The 27859-nt window shown below is 45.1% G+C and overlaps 1 protein-coding gene across 4 annotated transcripts in view; it reads left to right on the top strand.

Moving 5' to 3' along the window:
* ARHGAP32 (Rho GTPase activating protein 32) overlaps positions 1 to 27859 on the top strand; it is a 190219-nt gene that overhangs the window by 91486 nt on the left and 70874 nt on the right. For all 4 annotated transcript variants that reach the window (XM_030505266.2, XM_030505268.2, XM_030505267.1 and 1 more), the window contains one exon: positions 22363 to 22449. In XM_030505266.2, coding sequence (XP_030361126.1) covers positions 22363 to 22449 — 87 coding nt within the window. The remainder of the gene's footprint in view (positions 1 to 22362; positions 22450 to 27859) is intronic.

The raw sequence follows: 27859 nt of genomic DNA, 5'->3' as shown, positions 1-27859 counted from the left end.
AAATGCAAGCTATTAATACAACAGCAGTATTAGTCCACAGATTTCAAAATAGCTTCATCTGGGGCTCATACATGTGAATCAAGAGGCATTCATTGGTGGCTCCTTGGTGCTAAGAAGGGAGCCAGAGAATAGCAGTAGGCTGAAGTGACTTGTAAGTGACAGCTTGGCACCTAATAGTGAATTGCCAAGTTGCATCTGAGGGGTAGTGGGTGGAAACTCCTTTCAAAATCTCTTCACTGTTCAAAATGTGCAGAGTTGCAGTGCAGCATTAGCAGGTATTGTGTAATGCTGCCTGTTAAGAGCCTGGCTGGATTTCAGCTTGTTTTGTAACTGTTGATGTCACTTCGAAGATGGTCTCATGGCGCAATCGGTATTAATATCCTGGCATCTCACCTCATGAGCTCATTCTAAATTAACTTTCTGAGATGTGTGAAAAAGGATTTGTTCTCTTCTTACCCTGGCACCATGCTAACAAAACTAGGTGCTTTTGGGGATGCTTTTTCGTTGCAGAAATGTGCTGCTCTCCTGCTTTCAAAAGCCTTTCAATGTGGTTTAACCTTATCTGCGTCTGGCCACTGAGACACGTGTTGCATGGGCAGGAAATTGCTGGTTTACCATGCACAGGTAGTTGATGTCAAAGCTGTAGTTATAGGAGAGGCTTTACGGATTGCATCAGTGCCTGAAATTCACTGCTGTTTTGCTGAAATACCTTAAATTTCTTACTGCATTGAGTTTTTAAGGCTACATCATTGATTTTTAATCTTACAATGAAAAGCCACTGTCTGCGTAATAGATTTCTCTTAGTCTAACATTGGATAAATGTGTAAGAATCCCATTAGCATGAGCAGAACTGTGGTTGAGCTTCACTGTGGTCTGGGTCTCCCAAACAACATGCCTTGATGATCTTAAAGGTGTTTTGCAACCTGGTCGATTCCGTGTGAGGCCATGGCTAGATTGGGATCACTCAGCATCGGTTAGGTCAGTTCTGTTGCTTTCCTTCTCTCTAAGCTCTGCTGCCTTCACACAGCTAAAACCTCTCAGTGATGCCTTTCCCTCTCTGGAACATCAAAACTCAATTCATTAATACACAAAGCACTGAGGTTTGGAGTTGGAAGTCCTCAGCATCTCTACCAGCTCTTATGTTAAGGCAGAAGGGTTGACTATGCATTTAACTTCATGAGTGCCTAAGTCATCCTAATGTAAGGTAAGTTCACAATCAGTTTCTAAGGCAGCTTATTAAATTAAGCACGATTTTTGGTCTCAGAGTTGCCTTCTCAGGGGCTTGAGTTGTTCCAGCGTGAAGCTGAGGTGCACACGCTAAACAGCACAGCATCTTCCTGACAGGATTTGAGTTGGAGTTGAACCCTGAGCCAACCTGATGGCATGTTCCAGGTTTTGTGCTGTAGCTGTAGAGCTGTGGAGGTGAACTCATTCACATGGGATTTGGATATCTCAGTGCAGCCGTTGTGTCATGTAGTTTCACTGCCTTTCATCAGTGAGCTTTAGGTCTTGTTAATATGTAGGAATGGAACTATTTCAACTCCTCCCCGTGTCACTAAGTTACACAGAGTAGAGCGATTCTCCCCCCAGCATAGTGCAGATGTGATTGTATTTTACTTAGTGCTATGTGCCATTAATATTAACAGAAGAAATAGCGATTAGGTATTCTGTAACATCTGAACTTCCTGCTAGAGATAATTTGTTCTACCCTTGAAAGAATTAAGACTTTATCTTTATTGGAGTAGGTTTTAATAGTAGAATACAGAGAGCTGATCAGCTTCCTGCTTCCCAGGTAATATTCTTTGCTCCCTGAAAAACATATTGCTAAAGGAAAAGTGCTGTCAGGCATTTCAGCACTCCTGCATGTGTCACGGATTCAACCCCTTCAGACAGCAGGTCTCTTGTCTCTCTGTGTTTGCATTCATGTAGCTGCCTTCTAAATATAACCCAATCGGAACAGGATTGGATTACAGGGCATGGAAGATCCTTTCCCTCTCCTTATCTGTTAAACTTTGGCATTGCAAGTGGTAGGAGCACGTTATCAGCCGTAAAGGAAGTATTTGGTCCAGAATCACTTCCGCCTGCGGAGGCATCAGCTGCCAGGAATGCTGCCAGGAATTCCTGTTCCCAGCTCAGCAGTATTGTTCCCTGTTGAATGCCTTTGGCAAGCTGCAGCTTTCCAGCCAAGATGATGCTCTGCCTCGCAATGGGGGCTGTGGTTCCTGCGTGTCACGGCGTTTTCCTGTTGCATCTTCAGAGTGAAGAGCAGCTCGGTTCTTCTCGTGCCTTCTGTCAGCAAAGCCTCTTGAGAAGAGATTTTTCGGGGTCATCTTCTTTTGGTTTGCCTTTTTATTTAATACCATTCCAGGGAAGGGGGGTGCAGAGGGGAAATACGCTTGGGAAGGTGTCTCTGTTAGTTATACAGTCATTTTCCTGAGGTGGATTGCGAAGGAAACAAAGATGGTAAAGCCTGACCAGATGCCATCCTCTGGAGTGATCTGGGGTAGTTTGAGATGTTTCTGCCACAGCTAAAAGCAGTTCTCTGCACAGATCAACTAGAAAGAACAGGAATAGAGGAGTGCTGCCTGGTCTGTGTGTGAAGTCGGGCAGCTTAGCTCAAACCCCTTTCCAGTAGTAATTTCAAACCAAGGCTGCTTGCTACCTTCAGTGTAGGAGGGTTTCTTCATTTTGCAGCTCTTCTGTGGGCACAATGGCTTTCAGTGTCTTGGCAGCCATGAGCAGCTCCATGCTGTAATGTCTTCATTTATTCTACTCTTTTGCTAAGTGTTCTAAGAGAAAAACATGATAGAGTCACAGAGTGGTTTCAGTTGGAAGGGACCTTAAAGCTCATCCAGTTCCATGGGCAGGGACACCTTCCACTAGACCAAGCTTTGACATATTCTGCTATGTTATGTTCCCCTTCTTTAGATGAATACCTTCCCCCCCGTTCACTGTCTTTTCTATATGGTTTCTTTACTATTGCCTTCTACAGTGGCAGGGGGAGATGTTGCAAGGGCTGCCTTAAGGACATGGGTATATAAACCCAACTATGTTCATAGTGTAGGTGGAAACTGCTTCTATTAAATTAATAATTCCAGCCACAACTCCCTGAAAACTGGCACAGTCTCCTGCCAACATTAAGAGTCTCTAGGCCAAGCTTCCTGATGCCAAAAGAGTTAGGAAAATATTCGAGTAAGTTCACCTCAGTTTTTGGATTCTTCTATTTCCTGGTCTTGCATCCAACTTTGCCATGAACTCCTCAGAAAAATTCCTCCCTGGAACGAGATCAGACCTGTGACATTCCAGCTTGCTTGGTTTTCTTCCAGTGAAGTGGGAAGAAATCCAGGATGGGTGTTCCAGTGGAGGGATAACTTCAAGTGGATGGAGGATCTCTCATGAAGCTTTATGGTTGCCTCTCACAAACTACTTGTTTACACTTGTTGCTTGCTGTACAGAGCACTGACAGCCTTGAAGTGATCCAGCCTTAATGGGGCTGTGTTGAAGGCCAGGTTGGACACAGGGGCTTGGAGCAACCTGCTCTAGTGGAAGGTGTCCCTGCCCGTGGCAGGGGGTTGGAACTGGATGAGCTTTAAGGTCCCTTCCAACCCAAACCAGGCTGGGGATTCTATGGCTGACAGTTACAGAAATCAATAACTTATACATGTTTATCTTGTATTGTAAAGTAAAAGGTATTTGCTGGCATTACTCACCTGGAGGGTTATTGAATTGCCTGTCACAGGAAGGAAAGGATCTAGACTACCTCTCTGATTCCAGGTATGTTCATCATCTAGGTGTATAAATGGAAGGGCAGGCTACAACCCTCAAATCATTGTTAAAAGCAAATGAGATTCTACTTGTTACTCTGTTGAACAAGTATTTCTGCTTTTTTTCTTCTCCTGAAAACACAGCAAACTTGTTTGTGGATCTTTAGTCTTTCTTGGTGCATAGTGGCTGTTTGATGGCGTGAGTAGATCTTAAAAGTGAGTGCAATAAACCCAGTTTAACTTTGGCATTGACCTGCTGTTTGCCACCATCGTACATCATCTCTAGCACCATGCGACAGAAATGTACAAAAGTTGTTTTAATTAGTGACTTGTGTTGGAAAATTTGCCTTCCCTGAGGATTAATGGCCTGGGAAAAGCAGAAAGATGTATTACATGTGTAATTAAAATGTATTAAAAAGAATCCATAGGCTCCAGAAGAATAATCCCCACCTCATTGGTGTTTCATAGTTTGAAAAAGGATGAAAACCCCTATGTTTTTGTGTATAATAAACCATGTTGTTAACACGAATGGTGTTAAAATGCAGCATAATATTGTACTCCAGAGACCTGCCAGCATGCCAAGCTGGTGGGATTTTAATAACCAGCAAACTTCATGTTGCTATGATCCTGAGATTTACCGAAGCAGGGCTGTGTTTTCAGTCTGCAGGGGAGGTTTGTCATGCCAGTGGATGTATTAGCTGTTAAAGCAAACAGCACGGGCAGCATTTCCATTCTGTGTTTACTGTACCTGCTTGCAAAAAGAGCAGTTTGTTTAGTTTGTGCTTCTGTGCCAGAAATGTGAGGTTTGATGACAGAGTTGGCAGCTCAGGGGTAGCAAGTTAGGCTACAGGGTGTTTTAAAGTGTTCATTCATTGCCTTGGCTTTCCCGTGGCGTGTGTGTACCTTTGTCCTGCAGTTACAAATGTTTTCATTCATTTCCTGGTGAAGAAGCATGGATAAGATAGAACCTATAGATGTGATCTTGCAAAATGTGTATTCCCGACTGGCTTGGCTTTGGGATATGTTGGAGAGAGGCCAGAGGAGGCCCCGGAGCTGCTGCGAGGGCTGGAGCAGCTCTGCTCTGGAGCCAGGCTGAGAGAGCTGGGCTGGGGCAGCCTGGAGAAGAGAAGGCTCCTGAAGGGGAGACCTTAGAGCAGCTCCAGTGCCTAAAGGGGCTGCAAGAAAGCTGCAAAACCAACCTACTTGTGCATGCCCAAAATGGTGCTTCTACCTTCCCCCAGGGCAAGGAAATGAGCAAGTAGCTAAAGGCCATAGGCTTTATTTGAGAGCACTGGGAGTCCTGTAGCTCTGTGTGTGTCTGTGTGATATTCAAGTGCTTGCAGTGGTCTGTTTAGTCCTAGCCTAACCTTTATGGAACAGTGGGGGGTGTCATAGTGGAATGCAGCACATTCAGGGTTTCCCACAGCCTGATCTGTGAAGATGAGTGGTTGTTGATCTTTCCCACTTCTGGGGTCATGGCAGGAAATGGGCTACGCTTCCCCTCAGCTTTTATCACTTCCTTCTGCCAGCTAAGGGGAGATTATTTTCCTTCATTTGCTGCTTCTCTTGTCAACAAGAGAAGTTGGTGTTTAGCCAGATAATAAATAATGCTTTTCCTGGGGAAGGAGCTCTCAGTAATGCTGATTTCTCCAGCCCCTTGTTTCTATCTTGAGCTTAGTCCTGCAAGTTCTTGCTTGGGAAGGTGTGGTTTGCATACATGTGATGTGCAAAGCTTGTTTGCTTTTGCTTACGGTCCGTTTCTGAAGCTTTTTCAGCAGTTCTAATGGTGGCTCCTTGTCTGCTCTTGTGTAAGGCTTTCGAAGACCCTGCAGGCCAGCCTTGCAGTGCAAGTATATGCTTGTGCACACCTGGTTAGTATTATTTATTCTGATTTATGGAGTTTATTTTATCATTCGCAAGGGGAGACTTTGTCATCTTGTTGAGCTGATTCTCTTCCCCTGAGCCTGCAAGGGTGCTGCACACCTGCAGTAGGTTGAAGAATATGGATCCCTCTGTACTTGGTGATGGGTAAAATGTGAAGCATGGGGTGAAGGCTGGGTTTTCCAGTGCTCTGGGAAGGTAACAATGACCAATTTGAAATCAGCACATCAGGATCCTCTGGCATACTCTCCAGAGCCTGTGGAATTACTGGACAGATGGGTCTGTGGAAAGGAGGTTGTGCATCACCCATGGGTAGCATTGGTTTGCAGTTTCAGGGATGTTGGTTTTGCTTCCTCCCTTGCTGAGCAATGGGTCCTGCATGTTAAAAGGGGTAGAACTGCTCACAGAAAAGGCAGGAGGTGCACTTCCTAATGAGATTCCAGAGTTATTCATTTCCTGCACCTCCAAATATAGCACAACCAGGCTACTGACTTCAAGGCTCTTCAGGGTACGTTTACTTTTGCCTTGTGGGCATTTTGTTTGCTTCCTTTTTGCCCTGGGGATGTTGGTTCCTTATTACTGGTTCTCTATAAATGCAAAATAGGAAATGTTACTCAGCACAGTTCTTGCTTTGGCCTGTGGATTTGAAATAACACGAACACCTCTCTTCAGATGAAGGTGAGAAGTCGTAGCAAAAACCTACCTGCACTCTTGAGTAAGGAAAGGTGCTTTGAAAATGTGGCAGTGAGACAGGATCAATGACTACCTTAAGTACATTAAGCCTCTCATCGCTACAGTACTCTTCCCCCCATCAAAATTACCCTCTCTGGAGGGTTTTGTTGTTCTTTCTCTCCCCTTGGAACTCCTGCTGGTATTTCAGATATATAAGACTTTTTTTGCCAATGACTTTGATTCCTCTCAGTGTGGACAAAAAAGATAATACTGATTTAGTGGGGGAGAAGAAAGAAACAGTGAGTGAGTAAGAGAATAATAGCCTGGAATGACAGGATTGTGTCAATTTTCAGTTCTCTTACAGGAATAATATGCTTGTTTCAAGCAAATGGAAAAGTAGACTGTGACTAAAACTGTCACTGACCTCCCACAGAATTGAATGGATTTTGGAGCTCAGAGAGGAAAAGGCAGTTGTAACTAATGTGGTGATTTTAATGTGCTTTCCTTGTAAGTCAGCAGTTTTATGAAATGCTGTATTCAGGAAGATTAAAAGTATCTATACAGAATCATTGAACCACAGACTGGTTTGTATTGGAAAGGACCTTAAAGCTCACCCAGTTCCAACCCCCTGCCCCGGGCAGGGACACCTTCCACTAGAGCAGGTTGCTCCAAGCCCCTGTGTCCAACCTGGCCTTGAACACTGCCAGGGATGGGGCAGCCACAGCTTCTCTGGGCACCCTGTGCCAGCGCCTCAGCACCCTCACAGGGAAGAGCTTCTGCCTCAGAGCTCATCTCAATCTCCCCTCTGGCAGGTTAAAGCCATTCCCCTTGTCCTGTCCCTACAGGCCCTTGTCCAAAGCCCCTCTCCAGGTTTCCTGGAGCCCCTTCAGGCACTGGAGCTGCTCTAAGGTCTCCCCTTCAGGAGCCTTCTCTTCTCCAGGCTGCCCCAGCCCAGCTCTCTCAGCCTGGCTCCAGAGCAGAGCTGCTCCAGCCCTCGCAGCAGCTCCGGGGCCTCCTCTGGCCTCGCTCCAGCAGCTCCATGTCCCTCTTATCTTACAAAGCTATAAAATAATTTATATTCACTGGCTTCATCCGTTTTTTTTTTTTTTTAGTATGGTTGAATGCATTTTTCAATAAGCTTAAACAATATCCTGCATGGTTTTGTATAGAATTATAAATATCTTATAGGTTCAGCATGTAAAACAAACCTGTTTAAAAATGATGGATAAAAACTTGAAGCAATCTCTTTCGAGTGGCTTTTCTGTGTGAACAGCAGTGCCAACTATGAAAAGGTCCCTTTTGTAGGATGAGGAGGAACGTTGCATTTGTGTGTATTTATTGGCAACAGCCAGAGTAAGGATCCTGTTCTGTCCAGTGGTAGACAGTGAAAGAAAAGACACTTTGTTTGGTGGCAAAGCCACTTTTCTTTTAAATAAGCACATAAATAAATAAACAATAATTTAATTGAACTGCCTCTTTGTTTTCACCTGAAGCCTCCAAGGGGCTGGTTCCTCTTACAGAGCCATCTCCATTGTGTTGACACTGTAAGTATTCACGCGGTGGTGCTGAGCTTTACTTTCAGGAGGGCCAGGAAGAGAATTCTGTTGGTGTTTTCCCCAGGAACCCCAGTCGGTGCCTAATCCCTGCAATAATTTGTAGTGCAATGCCATCTAGTGTTGCAATAGGCTCCTGGGCTTCTAAACATCCGGAAATTCATGGCAGCAGTGATCTGCCCTGTGCATCTAACCCCCTGTGCATCAACCAGCCACATCATTCAGTGGAGATGGTTCTAATAACATTTTGGCATCTGGCAGTGTTCAAGGCCAGGTTGGACACAGGGGCTTGGAGCAACCTGCTCTAGTGGAAGGTGTCCCTGCCCGTGGCAGGGGTTGGAGCTGGATGAGCTTTAAGGTCACTTCCAACACAAACCACTCTGGGGTTTTGTGAACTTCCAGGTTCTCTCTTCTGGGGTTTGCATCATATCCAGTGGTTAGTAGGTGTTTACATCTGGTCTGTTGTTACTGTGTGCTACCATGGCTTATGAAATACAGTTAAGAATCACCTTACCAAATCAGAGGCCGTTTGAATTGACTGTGCTGTTCTTCAGACCTGTTGTCTAATAGATTGGGGCAGGAGCAGCATTACTTCATCACTCACGCTGTGTGTCTTTGTTTGGACTTTGATCTCAATTCTGCACATGGAAGGATATAGTTTTCCCTGTCAGTAGGACAGAAGAATCCTTCCCTCTCTTGTTCTGAAAAGTGATGGGTAGTATTGTTGTGTGATATCCAAGTGTTGAATTCTCACTACTGCCAAGAGCAGGGCTGTGTCTCTGCAGGTAGTAACTAGACCCCAGCCTGCCAGAGAGGGTTCGTTTCTGAATACTCTCATTTGGGTTTCAATTAATTGTGAAATCAGACTCTAATAGGGTGTGAAATGGAAAGAGAGAGAGGTAACACCAGATGCCTTGATTTACATGTGTTAATCAACACAGACCGAAACAACAACAACAGATCCAACTGGAGCCATTCATAGAGTTTGAAACGCTCCGCGTTGTAAAATGTATGACTTGGGAGAGAGATGGAAGGTCAGGAGCATGCACCAGACATGCCAGCATCTGATCCGAACCCCCCTGGAGTTACAGCATTTCAGAAACACCCAATGTGGCTATTGAAACCCATCATTACCTTGAATTAGCTTTGCTGTGAACAGTAATGTGGAAGATACTTACTTTGCTCTTTTGGAGCATAGCCTCTGGAGTGAAAACGAACTCACAGTGTTATATGTGTTGCTCTGTGTACTTTGTATCTCAAAATGCCTGTTTCCAAATGGCTGGTATTATATTCACCAGGGTGATTTTATTAGTGACTAAAGGGGGTTTCCTTTGGAGGCAGGCTGGGTTTTTCTTTTTGGCTTCTGGTTCTGTAATGGTAGGCATCGGAATTCTGTGGGAATTTGTATTGGAAGCAAAGTTTGGTGGGCAGTCGGAGAGGTTCTGTAGTTACCTCTCTAATTCAGCTCAGTGGGGTGAGGGAGAGAACCAATATCTCATGGTGATTGTGCTGCAGATGGTAGTAAGAGTTTTATCTCTGGAAAAATACATTCTGTCACTTCTGGCTAATTCTGTTGTTCAACAGAGCAATTTGATTTGGGTTCCTGGGAAACTTGTGGATTTTGATGCTGTTTGGAGATCAGGTTTGGTGGAATGAGGAAGATGATTCCTCTGGGAAAGAGTTGAAGCACGTTCAAGATAACTTTTGCATTATTCCTCTAGAGAACTTCACAATGGAGACATGAAATCAAGGAATGGTTTGGGTTGGAAGGGACCTTAACATCCACCTAGTTCCAACCTCACTGCCATGGGCAGGGACACCTTTCATGGTGGATCATAAGGCACGTTGACTGCTGTGCTCACCAGAAAGCAGATTTCCACCTGCCATGGTGCCTGTCTGTGACAACAGAGGGAATATTTCTCTGATGTAGGTGTGCAGTAACAAGAAAGAAGTAGTTTTCTTAGAAGCACAATTTCTTCTGGTGGTGTTAAGTCCTTTTTGAAACCCTGTTTATAACCTGCAGACTGCATAGATCCCCGGCTCGGTCTGTGGTGGGAGCAGAAGTGGTCAGCATAATCAATAACCTATTCAAAGGGTTAAGAGGGGACAAGGAGAGTTGTGGCTACGTGGTGTAGGGCTCTGCATGCTCCTGGGTGCAGATCCTCAGTATCCCAGGTAGGTTGTAGGATGTATAGACATCAGAGCTCCCCTCAAGATGTCTCTAAACCTAAGATGTAGTTGAGTTTGTTTTGTTTCAGCAGCAGTACTCACCATTCCAAACACACTATGTGAAATGCTGCTGCTGTTTTAAACCAGACAATGATTTCAAGATTTGAAGTTCAACCAGCCTTCTTACCCCCTTGCACGAACCAGAACTGAGTGTTGCTGATGTAAGGATGTGAGCAATGATTTCATTTAATAAACTCAATTTAGAGAAGAGTCATAATTGTAGCTGGTTAAAATGCAATTTGTCAGTTGAGGGAATAAGAACTTCTTTGGTTATTTGCTGGTGTTTCTTTTCCCTCTTAGAAGGAAATCACAGAATTGTAGAAGCAACTGCATTGGAAAACACCTTTAAGATCAATGAGCCCAACCGTTCCCCAGCACTGCCAAGGCCAGCACTAACCCATGTCACTGAGGGCAAGCTGATCTCCACTCACAGCCACCCCTCATCTGCCCCCCATAGTGACCCACACCGTATAGCTGCTGCCCCCACCCCTCACGGCCACCCCTTGTCTCACCTCATGGTTGCCCCTCATGGCCACCCCTCATGGTCCATGGCTGCCCCTGCTCTCACAACCACCCCACCTCTCCCCTCATGATCTTTCCTCATCCCTCATGGCCACCCCTCCTGTCCCCTCATGATGTCCCCTCACCCCTCATGGCCGCCCCTGTCAGCTCTCTGGTAGGGATAACACAGGCAAGCAGCATAACTAGTTCAAAAGAGGGAGATTGATAATCAGGCTTGTCTTGCACTGGTAAGATCCTTTTCAGCTCCATGCACTTATGAATAATACATGCTGCTGGTTACCAAAATAGGCAAGTCTGTGGTACAGCCCCCCCCACCCCATTCAGACCTTTCTTTCCTGCCTTTTACTGGTCATTCCAGAATTCTGTTTGCCTTCAGAAGTATGCTTCCATCCTCAGAAGTGATTTTCTTCATTGGCACTTTCTAGCATCTCTTTGTGCCAGCGACAGGCCACTCTGCACATCGATAGCAGCAGGAGTTGCTTTCTAACGTTATCAGAGAGGACCAGGTACAGGAGTGGTTAACAGAGAGCAGGACTTGGAAGCTGCTACTCACTGGTTACTACCCTCTTTTGCACAAAATAAGGCTGCTCCTGAGGCGTAGGCTGTGTAATTTGAAGGCACTGACTTCTTCCATTCCCTATTGTTTTCTCTGTGCCATTACAGCACCCTGTAGACTCATTTACTTTGGTGTACGAGAAGCAATCTTATAAACTTTCCCAGCTTCTCATCCCTGAAAATACAGCAACCACTGGCACTGTCTGATAAGTTTTCCAGTGTGACAGTTAAGAAGACACTTTAATGGAAAGCAATTTTCCAAGGTTTGGGAAAAGTCGTGTATTGAGTGGGAAAGAAACTTGGGTTTCTTCACAACAATGCTAGTTCTGCATTTTTTAAACAGCTTGGGTTGAGCATTACAAATTCTCTGGGGTATTTTCACATTATCTGGAAGAACAAAGAGAAACTTTAAAGAGGGGAGAAATAGCTATCAGTTGTTGAGGAGGGGTTTAGAAGTGTATGTCCCTATATGATGTACGTATGATGGACTGGAAAACTCTCACCTCGCTGCATCTTCTACTCCACTTGTTAGAGAAATAAATAGGAAAGGTATGCAACATTCCGTTTTAACCTTTGAATTCAGAAAGAGAGATGTGAGAAGAGGGAGCTGACTGCATTCCCTTCCTTCAAGGTGAAATCACTGCCTGGCAAGGGCAGGCTGGCTGTAGCTAGAACCAATTCCATGGTCAGGAACTCGCTAAATGCCTCTTTCTGAGTAGAAATGACCAGAGCTTGATATTCAGGACTAGCCAAAGTGCTATGAAGCTGCAGCAGCAGTATTCCACAGCGTCGTAGTCATTACAACTTGTAGTTCTTTGCATGGTTAAATGACCAGGCGTGCTTACAATTGAATCCAAATTCTGGGGCTGGGGGTAAGGAATGAGCTCCTTGTTAGTGGTCACTGTGCTCAGGAGCTGAAATGTAAAGTCCTGCCAGGGAATAATGATCTGCCAACTCTGATTTTGCACATGCCCTGGGACCATTTGTTCTATAGTGATAGTACAGAACCCCTGGACAAGCAAATGTGTTCAGGCTCTTAACTGAACAGGGAGGATTTTGACAGCAAACTTTTCACCGTTGAAATGCTTGTTTTCCTTAGGGAATATGTACAGTGAACAGAGAACCCTTGTACCTAGGCACTAGGGCACGCATCCTGCATCGATCCGCGCCAGGGACTGGAGAGGAATTTCATGGAGCTTTAGCTCTGAGCAGTTTACCAGTGGAAAAGGACGAGCAAGGAGGAATCGGCTTGCCTGGAGCCGTGCTGGGCTTCAGGCATGTGATGGCAGTTTGCTGTCATTTGTTTTCTTTCCCTTTGAGCTGTAGCAGCAGACTTCTCTGCCTCAACACAGCCCCTGCCTGCATTCCCTCCCTCTCTGTTTCTCTTGGCTCTTGTTAAACTCCACGGCTTGTCTTGTGGGACCTTTCCAATGCGAGAGCGAACGCGAGAGAAAGGAACACCGCAGCTTGCTCCCCAGTGCAAACCGAGCATGAAATGGGCAGCGTGGAAGCGGCGAACAGGGCTGCGGAGGCAGATCTTCAATGCTATTCATAGGCACTGAAGAAGCAGCAGCACCAGGAAGAGAGGAGAGCAAGGGAAACGAATGTGGGGAGTTTGATTTGATTCTTCCAGCCTGGAGTTCCTGCATTTTGGAGCTGATGCCTGGAAGGTTTTTACAATTAGCTGCTGGGAAGCTACGGAGGGACCTGGAACTGTTAGGCCTTGGCTAGGGATCCATCCATGGAAAGAATAGATCGTTGTAGCAGGGGTAAGTAGCGCACACAGCCTTTCAGAGATCCTCTGTGCTTGAGAGAAGATCCTTTTTGTTACTGGCACAATATAATCATGATGCTAACAGAAAACCAGCAGGAAGGATGGCACCGGGTGCTGGTGCGGCGGTAAGGGGTGATTCAGATGGCAGTTTAACAGGCAGTGGTTTCTGTGCAGAATGCTCCGCTGCAGTTTCCAGGGGGAGTTTATTGCTTTTTTGTGCAGGCTGTCTCCCATTACAGATTTGAAAGCTCAGCACAATGCAAACTGTGGCTCTCCTTCCCGAGATTAACCTGTGGCCTCTGGGAAGCTCCGTCTGAAAGCCCTGTTTCTGAGGTACACGGAATTAACTGGGAGTGGGACTGGGAACATCCCAGGAATATTTCCTTCTTTGGCAGAAGCGAGTGGCTCTTCAGATACACAGTTTTAAACTTGTAGTGTGTCTTCTACTAATTAGAGAAATGAGGGGCCAGTAAAAGAAGGAATATATTGCTTTTTTTGGTGCTAGATATGTTCCAAACTGTTGCTGATGATGCCTAGAACGCTCCCTTTGTTCTAAGGGTAGGATTACCAAAGGTTTCTTTTTTGAGATAAGAAGATTTTAGAATTTACTTCATTTTCTTTGATCTTTCATGCATCTTTCTTTTAAAATAATCATTGGAATATGAAATATGGAGAAAGAGAGTGTGTGTTTGACTTTGTAAACCTTTATTCCATATTTCTTTTTGATGCAGGTATGTATGTATGTGAATCATAGATTTGACTAAATCTTTAATCAGGTGCAGGGGCACATAATACTCATCCTAGATGGCATACAGACAGGAACCATAGGAAAATATACAAGGACAGATAAGCTTTACAAGATGACAAGGATTTTTCCATTCGTAGCCAGTGAGTTATTAACCAGACAAAAGCAGCTTCTGGCCTTTCTAGGAATGACTTTGTCCACGTGCCTACCTGTGGAATTCCTGCCACAGGCAGCTCAGTGCCACTCCAAGCCCTCAGCAGTGCAAACCGGTACAAAGCATCTACGAGACCCCTACAAAATCCTTCTGAGAGTTACCATTGCTCCTTCGTTTGGGAATGGTATGTCACTGCGAGCTTTTGGGATGTGTCCTAACTTCTCCCTCTGTGCTGGCTCAGCTCTCCTCCTCTTCTGTGCAGGAGAGTTGGACTTTCACCACTTCCCATGTCCTGCCTATCTCTGCTCATTGCTTTTCACATGGCCCACAATGTCTTTTATCCCCTGCCCCCAGATTTGCATTTGTGAGCAAAGGGCATCTCTTTACATCCTTTTTTTCCCCTCTGTTAGTTGTGTCAGGCCGAGGGACACCTTCCAGTTGAGTTCTTGGTTAGTGTTGCTGGTGGCGCAAAAATCTGAGCTTAAGATTTGCCATAAGCTAAAGAAACTGAGAGCTTTTTTGTGTTATATTTATGTGTTTGGCTGAGCAGAGTAGAGTAACCAGGGCTAGCTGCTTTCACAATGGTACACAGTTTGCTTCTCGCACGCAAACTTCAGCAGCTGTGACATTTAAATTCATTATTTGGAATATATTGGTTGGACTTGTGGCTTTTTTTCTTATGCTGATTCCTTCCAACACACTTTAGCGAATAGCCAGGTTTTCTGCTTGTTTCTTTCTTTGTTACCTTTCACGTTTTAAAAGCTAGGAATTCATCGGGATCAACTGGCTATGCTCTGGAGCTCGAGGGGACAGACTCCTCACAAGAACCGTGCAGCTTAATAAGACATGTGACACGGGAAGACACGTGGAGCTGCAGGCGATGCGCTGGTCACTGCTTCAATACAATCATTTAATCAACAACATGCCATAATAGAGGCTCTGTATTTACTGAAACCAGATGCATTCATGTCTCTCAGGCTGCGCTTAAACTTCACAAGAGCTGTGGTTTTGATTTCCATCGTAGGTGTGCTAGCAAAATGGGCTTTTTCCTTTCTGTTTTATTCCATGGATGTTCTCTAATGGATAGATATATGGATGATATATTCTTCCCTGTGAGGGTGCTGAGGCGCTGGCACAGGGTGCCCAGAGAAGCTGTGGCTGCCCCATCCCTGGCAGTGTTCAAGGCCAGGTTGGACACAGGGGCTTGGAGCAACCTGCTCTAGTGGAAGGTGTCCCTGCCCGTGGCACCAGATGAGCTTTAAGGTCCCTTCCAACCCAAACTAGTCTGTGATTCTGTGATATGATTCTATTGTATGTCTCTTGGTGGTAATAGAAGTAATAGATGGAGTCAGTAACAGATTCTCTTCATTTATCTTCTAGTTCTTAATTGCTGAAGCACATGTCTAGTGGCAGAGTAGCCCTGGAGCCTGGTTAACGTGGTGTTGGCTATGGCCTAATAACCTCTCTCGAGGGTGAGTTTGAGGAAGGAGCATGATTCCCTGCACCCATCCGCACTGCTCTGGCAGTGATTCCCCAGTTGTGGTCACAGTTACTGGATGTAGGGACTTTCCACGTTGTCACCATGTGTAACTTATTACCCCGTTCTATGTCTGGCAGCAGTACAGCCACCCGGGTCCACGCTAAACGTTTGCCACTGCTTAGTGCCAAGTTTCATTGCTGTCTTCTGAAACCCCAGAGACTGGAAGTAGTTTCCCCTATGAGAAAAGGAGAAGAAAGAGGTCATCATGGCAGCTAAAACCACCCAGGAAAGAAATCTGTGAAACAAAGCTGGTAGTAGTTCTGTATTTCTCCCATGTCTTCCCAAATTTCATTACAAGTGAGAGAGAAGACGTACTAAGGAGACGGGAAATGCAGGTTTCACCCAACTGAGGTGAAAAGCAGTTTTCAGCCTAAAAATTCTCTCACTAACAATGTTTTGGGTCTAATTTATCTTTTGGCCACTGTTTCTGCAGACTGGAATACATGGAGTGAGTAAGTTTCGTAGCGGTCAGTTCACACAGAGCTTTAAAGACAAAAGTCAAAGGCACTAAACTCCAACCAGGAAACCCCAGGTGACAAATCCAGCTTATGGAGCCTTCCAGGATGTTGTGTACTCTTTGCCAACCATCAAGAAGTGCCCCAAGCAGTGCTCTGCATGCAGCCACGTGGAGGGGTGTTCGTTAGTTTGTTTTTAATAACAGCAGATATTTTAACTTTGTGAAAACATTCTGTTTTCAGCCCCTAAGAAGTTGGTTTTGCCTCATGGAGTCCCTGATGGCTGCATCTCAGAAGTTTTTATGAATATTTCATTGCTTAGGAAGATTGACCTTCTTGCACATTTAGAGGAAATAAAAGGGTGAGACCACATGAGAAAACATTTGCAACTTAATACAGGAAAATCTGGGAAAAAGTATCTGTGACACAGCTCTCTGAGATTTTATGTCTCAACAGGCTTAGGCATCAAATGTACTTGGCTTAAGAATTAAAACAAACAGACTCCAGCAGCATGTACATCAGCTGCCTGTGTTGCCAGCTCAACCTGGAATCAGGGATTGAAGTATGGTCTTTCCCACTTGTGCATTTTTCTCTCCACCAGCTCTTGGGGGTATTCCTCTGCCTGGCCTTGAATCCCCCCTGTACCTCCTGGGGGTATTCCTCTGCCTGGCCTTGAATCCCCCCTGTACCTCCTGGGGGTATTCCTCTGCCTGGCCTTCAATCCCCCCAATACTTCCTGGGGGTATTCCTCTGCCTGGCCTTCAATCCCCCCAATACTTCCTGGGGGTATTCCTCTGCCTGGCCTTCAATCCCCCCAATACTTCCTGGGGGTATTCCTCTGCCTGGCCTTCAGTCCCCCCAATACTTCCTGGGGGTATTCCTCTGCTTGGCCTTCAATCCCCCCAATACTTCCTGGGGGTATTCCTCTGCTTGGCCTTCAATCCCCCCAGTAGTTCTTGGGCCTATTCCTCTGCTTGGCCTGAGCGAGAGCAGTTGCCCACTCTAAAGGCATGCCTCTAGCAAAAGCCCACGAGCAGCAGTGGGAACAGCCTCAGTAACCTTTGTCCAGCATTGCATTCTGGAATTAACCTGGAAACAAGATGCCAAATCCAGGAGTAATTAAATCTCAGGAGATGCCGAGATGCACAGCACGTGTCCGTGACCTCCTTGTAAGCTCATACTGGAACCAACATAAAACAACCCAAAGGAGACCTGATCTTGTGACTATAAGGCACATATGGAACCATGTGTGATTGAAGCACCTCAAGGATCCTGCTGCAGAATCAGTATCTGCCCTTTTCTCTAGCTGTGCATATTTATGGTAGGATTTATTAGTCTTGAAGGTGAAGCTCAGTTGAAGGGATGCTGCCTGCTGAATAATCATGCTTCCATCGGAAAAACTTGTCCAATGTGATTTGCAAGCTTAAAATAGTTCTCAAAGTAACTACAGGCAAAATACACATCCCACAACCTTTCAGATTTACTTAATGCTTGTATTGCAGAAAATCCAGCCTTCCCAGTACACCTGCGGTTTGCTGGGACTTGTGTCTGCGAGGAGGAGACTTTAAGGCAGGAGTTAATTTCGCCTCTGTCACTAGTATCCTCCTTGCGTGTTCTAGTGATGTTTTTCTAGTGATGTTATAGACTGGTTTGTGTTGGAAGGGACCTTAAAGCTCATCCAGCTCCAACCCCTGCCACGGGCAGGGACACCTTCCACTAGAGCAGGTTGCTCCAAGCCCCTGTGTCCAACCTGGCCTTGAACACTGCCAGGGATGGGGCAGCCACAGCTTCTCTGGGCACCCTGTGCCAGCGCCTCAGCACCCTCACAGGGAAGAGCTTCTGCCTCAGAGCTCATCTCAGTCTCCCCTCGGGCAGGTTAAAGCCATTCCCCTTGTCCTGTCCCTACAGGCCCTTGTCAAAAGCCCCTCTCCAGACTTTTCTCAGCCCCCTTATGATGCTTCTGTGCAGATGTATCACCTGCACTTTGCAATACTTGGATCATTCAGGATGTTTATGCTTGGGTAAAGAAGCTGCTCTGTCAGAAATGTACTTTTCCTGTTCTGAAGCCACAGTTCAGTATGAAAAGGATAAATCAGGAGAAGATGGGGAACCCAGTGGGAGTATAATTAGTACATTTAGCTAGAAAAATCTGGAGCAAGGAAAAATAGGCCAGATAAATACATTTACGGTGTCAGAGTCATGAGTTAGAATATGTTTCCCTTCTCAAAAAGGTTTGCCAGCCTAAAATTTCAAACACAATAAAATAAAATGCTCAAATATATCAAAACTCAGGTCAGGAAGGTGCCTCATTGCAGGACAAATGTGTGTAATGGGCTCAGCTAAATGAAAATGAAGTGGTGTGATTTAGGAGATGGCAGAAGTATTGTCTGTTAGGGTCTGGAGCTGCGAGAGGGAATAAAAGCTGTTTCTTATAATGACTCTGCATCTCTGAGTCTGATCAGTGTTAAGTCTTTTAATTTCTTCAGGATTTATCCCAAGGATATTTGGGCTTTTTTGAAAATAAAGCATAGCAATATTTCACAGGAAAATGAGCCTCATATTTCTTGCTCTTGGCCACCAGACATAGTTTTCACCCCATCCATACATTCCAAAGCGATGCATAAAGGTGGCGTTTGTCCTGTGGTTTTTCCCTCGTCTGATTTGCTCAATTGCACAAACATCATAAATTCACAAGAGGACAGACAGGAGGCAGGAGGTGGTTCAGAAAGAGAAGAAAGACAAAGTTTGTTCCTAACGCTGTCAGAAGAAAAATTATCAGATGTATCAGTGGTTTGGAAACTTAATGAGCTTTTGCTCTGGTTGAGCTTTCGGTTGCATGTGTCTGGCTGCTTTTAACCTTAAATTCCAGCTCGGAAAAACATAGAAGGATTACCAGGTTTCCTTGGAACAATGACACATCCTTTGCCAGGAAAAGCATCAGCCTTTCCACTGACTTAAAGCTCCTGGCAGAAGACTTCTTCACCATTCTTGCCATCTCTCCTCTCCTGGAGATCTCTACAGATGTGTGCTGTGTTGGAGATGACACCTCTTGAAGCTCATGCTTGCCTGGGAGGCTGGTTCATCGCCATCTGCCCCATCACATCCCTCCATGCGCTCTTCATCCCACCTGGAACACTGTGCCAGATGTTGCCAGTTGTGGGATAGCACAGCTGGACAGGTTGTGGCTTCAAGTGAAAGGACGGGGTCTCTATTAGCTGACTTTACAGCAAATTTCTAATAATATTAGTATTAGGAAGCATTGCAGTTTCATAGAATCATAGAATGGTTTGGGTTGGAAAGGACCTTAAGATCATCCAGTTCCAATCCCCTACCATGGCTCCAAGCCCCTGTGTCCAACCTGGCCTTGAACACTGCCAGGGATGGGGCAGCCACAGCTTCTCTGGGCACCCTGTGCCAGCGCCTCAGCACCCTCACAGGGAAGAGCTTCTGCCTCAGATCTAACCTGAACTTCCCCTCTTTCAGTTTGAACCCATCACCCCTTGTCCTATCGCTACAGTCCCTGATGCAGAGTCCTTCTCTGTCATCCTTGTAGGTTTCTCCTCATCTGTAGAGAGCAGTTGTATTCATTTTATGTACTAATTACTTTGATTTGTCATGGAATACATGTTTCACAGGAGAATATGCATTTGCACTACTCAGATACGTGTGTGCAAGTGAAATCCATGTGTTCGTGACTTTTGGAAGCAGAAACTGAAATAAATAAGGTTCAGAGATGAATTAATCTATCCTTCCCCAGTTTTTCCCAAATTATCCTGTTATCAGGAGGGCTGGATGACAGGGTTAACATCGCTCAGCAAACAAGGAAATGAAAGCCAAAGCTATTTAAATGAGCTTATTTGGCATCTAAGGTCAGAGGCAGAGTGAGGAGGAGCAGACACAGCCCCCTGGACCTTGCAAAGCAAAGGCAGCTCTTACGTGGTAAGGATTTGGCCCTTCAATTTAGTAGCCAACAATCCTGATCTTGGCAATGGATTTCTGTAGTGCTTTTTCTTGAAGTGATTCTTCAGAGTTTTTGCAGTTTCTAAGAGGAGCACACAAGGATGTGACTCTGATTTAAAGCCTGTGGTCACGCTGACAAGTGAAGGACCTGCCTCTGCTCAGATTAAAGCCCTCTCCCCAGTCATCAGCCCTTGCTTTTTGGTGCTGTGTGGGGAATGTGGCAGGTCCCATGTGGCTTCCAGACAGGTTCACAGTAGCCTTGTGGAGCTCCAGACAGACAAATGTGTCTTTAAAACACATGCTGCTTCGCTCCAAGCACAGATCTGCCAGGGCTGGATGCAAGGAGTGTTCTTGGAGGGAGAGCAGAAGGGAGCTTCCAAAGCCACTTTGGAGAGATGAGAGTGTGAGTTTTGTTCTTGTTAACCCCAGTTCTGGAAGGTAAATGCACATGCACAGCATTGCACCTTGTAAAACTGCTGAGCTTTGGAATAAGCCTTCTGAATGTGCCATATCATAACTTACCCTCCTGTTCACGCTGGTGCTGTTTAACTCTACAAGAGGAATAAGCAATAAATCATCCTCTGTGGGAGACTTCTGTAATCACTGTCTTCATCTGCTGGCTTACCAGAGATGAGCTGCTTGTTCTCAGACTGCATGAACTAGAGGCACTTGTAAGCTAGTCCTGCCTCTGTGTGTGATCAATAGTCTTGGCTGTTGAGCACTGCTCTGTGTGGCAACACTAGAGGAGCAAGGTGCATTTTGCCTTTCACTCTTCCCAGTGATACCATGAGGCCCCAATTGCTTCTTCCTCCTGCTCTGGAAGCCTTTGTTTCTATTTGGTTTATTATAGTTACTCATCCTTTGGCAGATCATCGTAGTAGGGACTACAGCTCTTACTAGTCAGCTGCACAAAGCAGCACAGTGTAAATGTGCTGGTAGAGGGAAAATGGCCTGTCTGCTCACCGGGTCGTTGCAGATGTGTGCTGGAAGGCAGAAAGGAGGGGACTCACAATGATAGCTTGACATAACATTCACAGCACTCTGTGCTATTCAGGCACCTGTTAAAGCTCGTAGGAGCATCTTTAGGCCTTGCTTTGTGTATCATAAAATGCTTCCACTGAAAAGTTTAGGGTACCATAAACCTGATTTATGGAGTCAGTGCTATCTGACTGTGCTAGCGAAGCATAGTATTCCAGTAACAAACGTACCTCCAGAACCTAATGCATCCGATGTGTTCATCATGCTCAAGAAGTTTGACACGTTTTGAATGTGAAAAATGAACATTTTGGATTCTATATCAAGCCATATATATCTGGAGGATGCTGTTTAACCCTTTGCTCAGTTACCACAGATGCTATTCACAGATTGTTTCAGCTATCTCAGGTCATACACATTTCTGCTTCCATTTGTTGGGATTTTTTTGCTCTTGGCTAATTACAATCTTTTCCAGACTTCAACTTTTCTGTACACATTTTCCAAAAGAGAAACAAGTCTCTTGTTCCAAAAGACCTTTGTGGAAAAAGGCCCGGATTCTTCCTCAGTGCTTTCTGCTTTTAAGCTGGCATCATTTCTGCTTAACAAGGTGCTGTCACTGCATTTTAATGTCCATCACACAAGGAATAAAGGTAGCTGTGATGGCTGCATGAGCGCTGAGAGGTTAAGATCCTCATCCTGCTCTGTGTATAATGGAGTTTTTAATATATATATATATAATTTTTAGTTCCTGGGTCTCTGTGCTGAGTAAGGATCTCTTTCTTTCATAAAACAACTTTTTGGAAGACATTTCCTTTTATTATTTGCTTTTCAAAGTCTTAATTTGCTTATGATCACTTTTAATGGTCACTTTTCAGAGAAGATGATGAAATATAAGCCATTGTACACATAGGATGTTAAACTAGTAGGAGCAGCAGGACTATTAGTGGTACTAGTCAAGGCACTCAGTACATTCGTTACATGTACAGGAATGAGATGGTTAAATCTCTCCTCCCTGCTCTGAAATAAAAGCACATCCTGATGTTGTATTTAATGACTCTGTATGTGATAAATGGTGCCATAAAGCTCTCTGTTGTGGTAAATTGCTTGACAAGGCTGAAATGAGGAGATCTGGTTTGTTATCTAATGTCTGCTGAACATATCAAATAGAAAATGAATAAAATGGGGGGGGGCGGAAATCACTGTTATCTGATACATGAATATTTATAGAGATATTTCAGTGAACAATTGATTTTGCAGACTTCTAAGCTTTAATCCCTGGCTTGAATACTTTGCCTTCCTAGGATGGTTTTATTTTTGAACCATAGTTTTAGTTTTAAACCTTTAAACCTCAGGTGAGGTGCCGGAATCCAGTGGCATTCCAGTGCAAGCCACGAATGCTCAATGTTTTCTCTCTGACAGCTCCAGACACACAAACATGTCCCTGATTCCCTGCTACTCAGCATGTCTTGGAGCAAGTTGATGTGAACGTCGTGCTTCATGCATTATTACATGCCTGGCTTATCCCTGCTCATTGACCTGGTCTTTCTCTCTTTCTCCACCCCATCCCCGCTCCCTTGATGCAGCTTTCGCTCCCGGAGGAACAGAATGAAGTAACAAGAAATGGCTGTGAATCCAAGGAACTGGTCTACCTTGTTCAGATCTCTTGTCAGGTAAATGCTGGGTTTTCTAGCCCCACTTTGGTTTACATTATGTTTGGCAACACAATGTTTTGATGTGACACTTCTCGGTGGCGGGGAGGTGGGTTTCTGCTTCTCACTTTGGGTCCTCCAAAGGATGCTGTCTGTGGGACTGCAGGGAGCTCATTGTAAGCAAAGGAGCATCGAGGGGAGAAAAAGGAGTCTGTAAGCAAATAATCCTTGCTCCAGTGTGTGTGTAGCTGCTGGATGAGTAGCCTAGAGATAGAGCTGCTCCATGAGTAGCCTAGAGATACTGGCTGCTGGCTGCCAGGAGATGGGGATTCTCCACCTATGTCTCTAGACATCTAGCATGGAATTCTTTCACTGCCTTTGGTATCCAAATGCTTTGGGCAGATAAATATGCTTCTTCGGACTCTGTCTGCTATGATGAAGATAGTGACTTTGTCAAATACTGCATAACAAGTGATCGTATTTTAATATGTTGAATTAAATTGTTTGTGTGAGACATTGCCTGGGTGGGTTCAGCTAAGTGTGATGCCTGTCTTTGGTCAGTTCCCTCCTCTTGGCATAGCAGTTCTTTCTGTGATTCGTGTCAGCACTTCTTGAACATCCATCTTAGCAATTTCTGCGGAACATCACTGCGGTGTCTGTCTTTTTAGAGCTCTTTATGTGATCCTGCCACTGTGATCACATCCTTTATGTGATCCTGACATTTCTCAGGTACCAAAAGGAAGTGTACAGACTAGGCACACCTCTGCTGCCTATATTTGAATTGCATGAGGTAGGAAAGTATTTTCTGTTGGATATTGAATTGTACCAGCCCAGTGGCATTAGTACACCCAGAGACAGGTAGTGAGTTCCCAGTGTCCTTGCTCCTCTGCTCTAACTCTGTGTGCACACTGGTGTAGGGTGTTTGGGGAGAGCTGAGGAGCAAAGCATCCTGCTCTGTTTTGAAGGTGGAGCTTGGCAAAAGCTGCACTACAGCAGTGTAGTTGGTGTGATAGAAACACACAATAACTCTTCTCTGTTGTCATACTCTCTCAGATGCTTTGCAGGGATGTTTCTGAGGACACAGTGCAGAGATTTGATTTCTGTGGGGACAGTGGGGTGAATTCTCTGCCTTGGCTAAGGAAGATGGTACTTTGCAGCTGCTGTCCAATGGATCCAGAGGCTGCGAACAATAGAATCATGGAATGGTTTGGGTTGGAAGAGACCTTAAAGCTCATCCAGTCCCAACCCCCTGCTACGGGCAGGGGCACCTTCCACTAGAGCAGGTTGCTCCAAGCTCTGTTCAGCCTGGCCTTGAACATTTCCAGGGATAGAAACACTTCCCTGCCCAACTGCTGAGAAGTTCTGGTACCTTCTTTTTTCCTTTTTTCTATTCTCTTTTAAGTAATCCTCCTGGCTCACTAGAATTTCTCCCTACCCCAGCCAGTGATTCACCTCTTGTGTGTTAGTCTATGTCCTTGTCTCTCAGATACTTACAAAGCTGAGAAACTTGTGGCATCTGGATTCAATGAGTGGAAAGGCATGGAATGAACTGCACAGCTGAGCATCATCCCTACCATGGAGATACTTCACCCCTGACATCTCGTGGCCTCTCCTAATGTCCAGGGAATGATTCCATTCTATCACACATTGGACCCTGCCGGTGTCTGGATGGATTTGGCTCCACATTAGACTGGAATAGGAGGTGTGAAATAGCTCATGGAATGATAGTGCAGTGGGGGAGAGATTTTGGCAGGATGCACTTGGATAAAGCCAAAAGTATTGAAGGAGGGAGAAAAAAGGCCTATAAAACAAACTTTACTTTGCTCACCCTTTGGATATGCTGCTGCCACTGGTACTGCAGCACTTGCAGAAACCTTGTCATTTCTCAGATGGACACAGAGAAAACGAATTCTGTTGATGAAGGCTAAACCCATGTACATTTAAAAGCCATAAGATACTTGGGATTTGTTGCATAAACAGATAGCACGGGGAAGAGGAAGGGCATTTGGCCATCCTGGCAATTTTAGATTACAGACCTTAGAGAAAGACCCAAAACCCCTTAGTTTTGGGGTTGAACTTATTCTACTGCTGTGCCTTGCACAGTTTGGACTGTGCAGCCCCAATCTGTGTATTGCATGGTCCATTAAAAGACACTGATTTTGTCCTTTCACTCTGTAGCAGGCAACAAACCAAAGCTTGTGAACATTAGACCTTTAAAACCTCCAGCTCAGCCTTAGCTGTGTTTGGCAGACTACACTAAGGAAACTCAATCCCACTCTTTCCCATCTGTAAGTATGATTTTAGTGGTGTAAAGAGAATTATTGTTTTGCAAAACCTTCCCAGAGAAGGGTTGAAACAAATTTTGAGGGGGGCTGTATTTGTGACACAGTTCTGCTGCCCCTCAGCTTGTGAAATACAAGCTTTGTGTGAGGTTCGGGGGGGTTTCAAGTCTCTATTCAGCTTTTCTTCTACTTAGAGACCTCTAAACAATAATCCATTTTAGTAGCTCTTAAGAAGAAGTGGGAATATAGAGAGGTTGATATTATTAACTAAATCTAACCAAAATCCCTTTCTATGATAAGAGAAGTGATGGATGGATGGATGGATGGATGGATGGATGGATGGGCTGGCCTCCTGCTGCAAGTAATTGCAAATCTTAACAATAACCCCAGTTCTTAAAGGACTCCAGGGAATGCTGAGACCTTGGTGAGCCTGTGCTGTACCTGCAGGCTGGGAATGGTTGTGGGCAGTGTTTGCAGTCCTAGCAAGGTTCCACAGGGATACACAAAGAATTTACAAGCTCTGTAACACATTTAAAGGGGTTATTCTGTGCCTTGAGAAGAAATGAAGCCTGCAAAAGGGTTGAACTAGGCTAAGCCGTGGAGTTCTGTCAAGTCCTAAAGCAGGCTGTGAAAATCCGCCTTTTCAGTGGTTCTGGACCTGTTTGTGTGACAGTACAGCAGCAGCTTCCTGCATGTTTAAATATCCCAACATAAGAATGGCTAGTCTAAGCTGTTGTTCTGAAAAACATGCATGTATTTCAACACTTCAGACATCATTTTGTGATGATGTTTTGAATGGGAAGGAGAGAGCAAGAGACAGATTGTGAAAATGGTCTAAGGGAGACCTTAAACTCCAGCCGTCTCATGTGGGTTTTATTGTTCATTTTCAGTATCACAGGTAGATTGTTGAAACAGGAGTGACGGACTGTGCAAGCATGAGTGATGCTCAATAAAATGAGAGGAAGGTTTGGGTTGGAAGGGATCTTAAAGCTCACCCAGTTCCAACCCCTGCCACGGGCAGGGACACCTTCCACTAGAGCAGGTTGCTCCAAGCCCCTGTGGCCAACCTGGCCTTGAACACTGCCAGGGGTGGGGCAGCCACAGCTTCTCTGGGCACCCTGTGCCATCACCCTCATAGTGAAGAGCTTCTTCCTAATATCTAGTCTAAATCTTAGGCCTTTAAACACAGACTAGCTATTGTGATCTTGGAACCGAGCCACACCACCTTCTCTGTTTCCTGCTGTTCACAGGGTAACACCAGTGTCCTGCAAAGGAAGCCTCTTCCTGCTGCAGCTTTGGGAGGTTTCTGAGGCTGTTCTCATGGTCCAAGTGTGGGTTTTCTCTGCTCTTCTGCTCACATTTGCAGACCCCACACTGGCAGCAAGCGGAGCTGTGTGGCTTTGTTGTGCAGGATGCCCTGTTCCTGCTATTTGTTCAAGGCAGCCACTGCTGCCTGTGCTGTGTTCATTTTGATTGATAGAATAAGGTCTCTTATGCACTACACGAAGGCTTTTATGCAACTCTGTGCCACTTGTATGTCCCAGCTCTGCCTTGCAGGAGATTCAAGCTCAGTATCTTCTGTCTGAAGAACAGCATTTGCAAACCTCTGAAGGCATCCCCATCCAGTGTTCCATGGCTGGAAGCGTGGTCACAGTAATAAGTGCTTCAAGGGCAGCAGAGAGAATGCCAGGAAAAAACGGGACTCAAGAAGGAAGAACAGACAAGGCTCCCTATCCTGGGTGGTTTGTGGGGAGAGGAGAGTGGAATCTATTTTCACAGAAGCAAATGTCTTACTCAGACTACTGACATCTAAAGTATGGTTCTCTCTGCCTCTCATAGTCCCTGCTAGAAACCACAAATTGCTTGCAGTAGGATTTTTGAGCATTCAAAACCCTTTTGTGTGAGTGGTTTTAGTCTTGAAGGCTTGTTCTTTAGCGTAATAGTTTCATCTTGTGTGATTGAAGTTCAAACACCTAAAGAACAGTTACTGAGTAGGTGCTGCTGGCATTCCTCCTGTGGAAAGCCACAGTTCTTTAAACAGATGACTCCATGGGACTTGTCCTTCATTCCCAACCATGGAGCAGATTCAGTACTCATGTGTGGAAACCCATCCCCTGGTGACGATTGATCAGAAATCTTTCCCTTCGGTATTTAAATTCGCCATTCATGGTGCTCTCTGAGGTTTTTCCTCTATTTAAATATGGATTGGGAAGGAAATGGTTCTTTCTGGTTCCTGACTCTGGCTGCTTGAGTTGCAGTACCAGGGTTCTAGCTGTGCTATGTGGATTTTGAATGGAATGATTTCTTTATTGAGTGACGCCATAGGGATAAATACCATGGAATGTTTGTGCTAAAGCCATTCCTTCAGCAGATGCGAATGGAAGTGCATTTCAAGCTGTCCCTTCAGTGTGCCAAAGATGTAGAGACTTTACTGTGCTCTGTGCTAAAGGCTTCCACTGTGAACTCTAGGAGAGAAATCATAGAATCCCAGCCTGGTTTGGGTTGGAAGGGACCTTAAAGCTCATCCAGTTCCAGCCCCCTGCCATGGGCAGGGACACCTTCCACTAGAGCAGGTTGCTCAAGTGGAAGGTGTCCACTTGAAATGGTCTGGTGAATTTATTTAAGGGTGGTTTTTACTGGGAAAAGAAGGTATCCAAACAGGTAACAGCCCACCAGTTAATCAGACCTGTGCTGGACTGAGCTGCAGTGCAGTTGTTGAGTGCTCTATAGCAGAATCTGCTTTCATGTGCTCTTCAGATGCTTTGCTGTTATGAAAACCCACAAGCTGAAGCGAATGCTCAGTGTAGCTCTGGTCTAGGAAGGCATGGTGAGCAAGAGGGAAAAGGATTTCTCAGAATAAAGTGCAATATCACATAAACGTGCTGCCATGAAAGGGGTTTTTTTAAGCAACAGAAGCTTTTGCAATTACATGGTAGTTTGTTATTTTCTTGTCCTCTGGGCATTTTGCTTTCAGAAAGCAAGCTCTGAATTAGAGACATCAATCCTCTTGTCTCCAAGTTGTATTCTGCTTAGCTCTGAAGCAAATGTGAAAATCACTGTTGAAATCCAAAAGCCAGGATGATGATTATGGTTTCTGTCAGTAAGTGATGGTTTTGGCATGGCTTCCCCTTGTCATATGGTGCTTTGTA

The sequence above is a fragment of the Strigops habroptila genome, chromosome 17, assembly GCF_004027225.2.
Source record: "Strigops habroptila isolate Jane chromosome 17, bStrHab1.2.pri, whole genome shotgun sequence".
Classification (NCBI taxonomy): domain Eukaryota; kingdom Metazoa; phylum Chordata; class Aves; order Psittaciformes; family Psittacidae; genus Strigops; species Strigops habroptila.
Note: the sequence above shows the minus strand (reverse complement) of the source record. Positions and strands in the feature narration are given on the sequence as shown.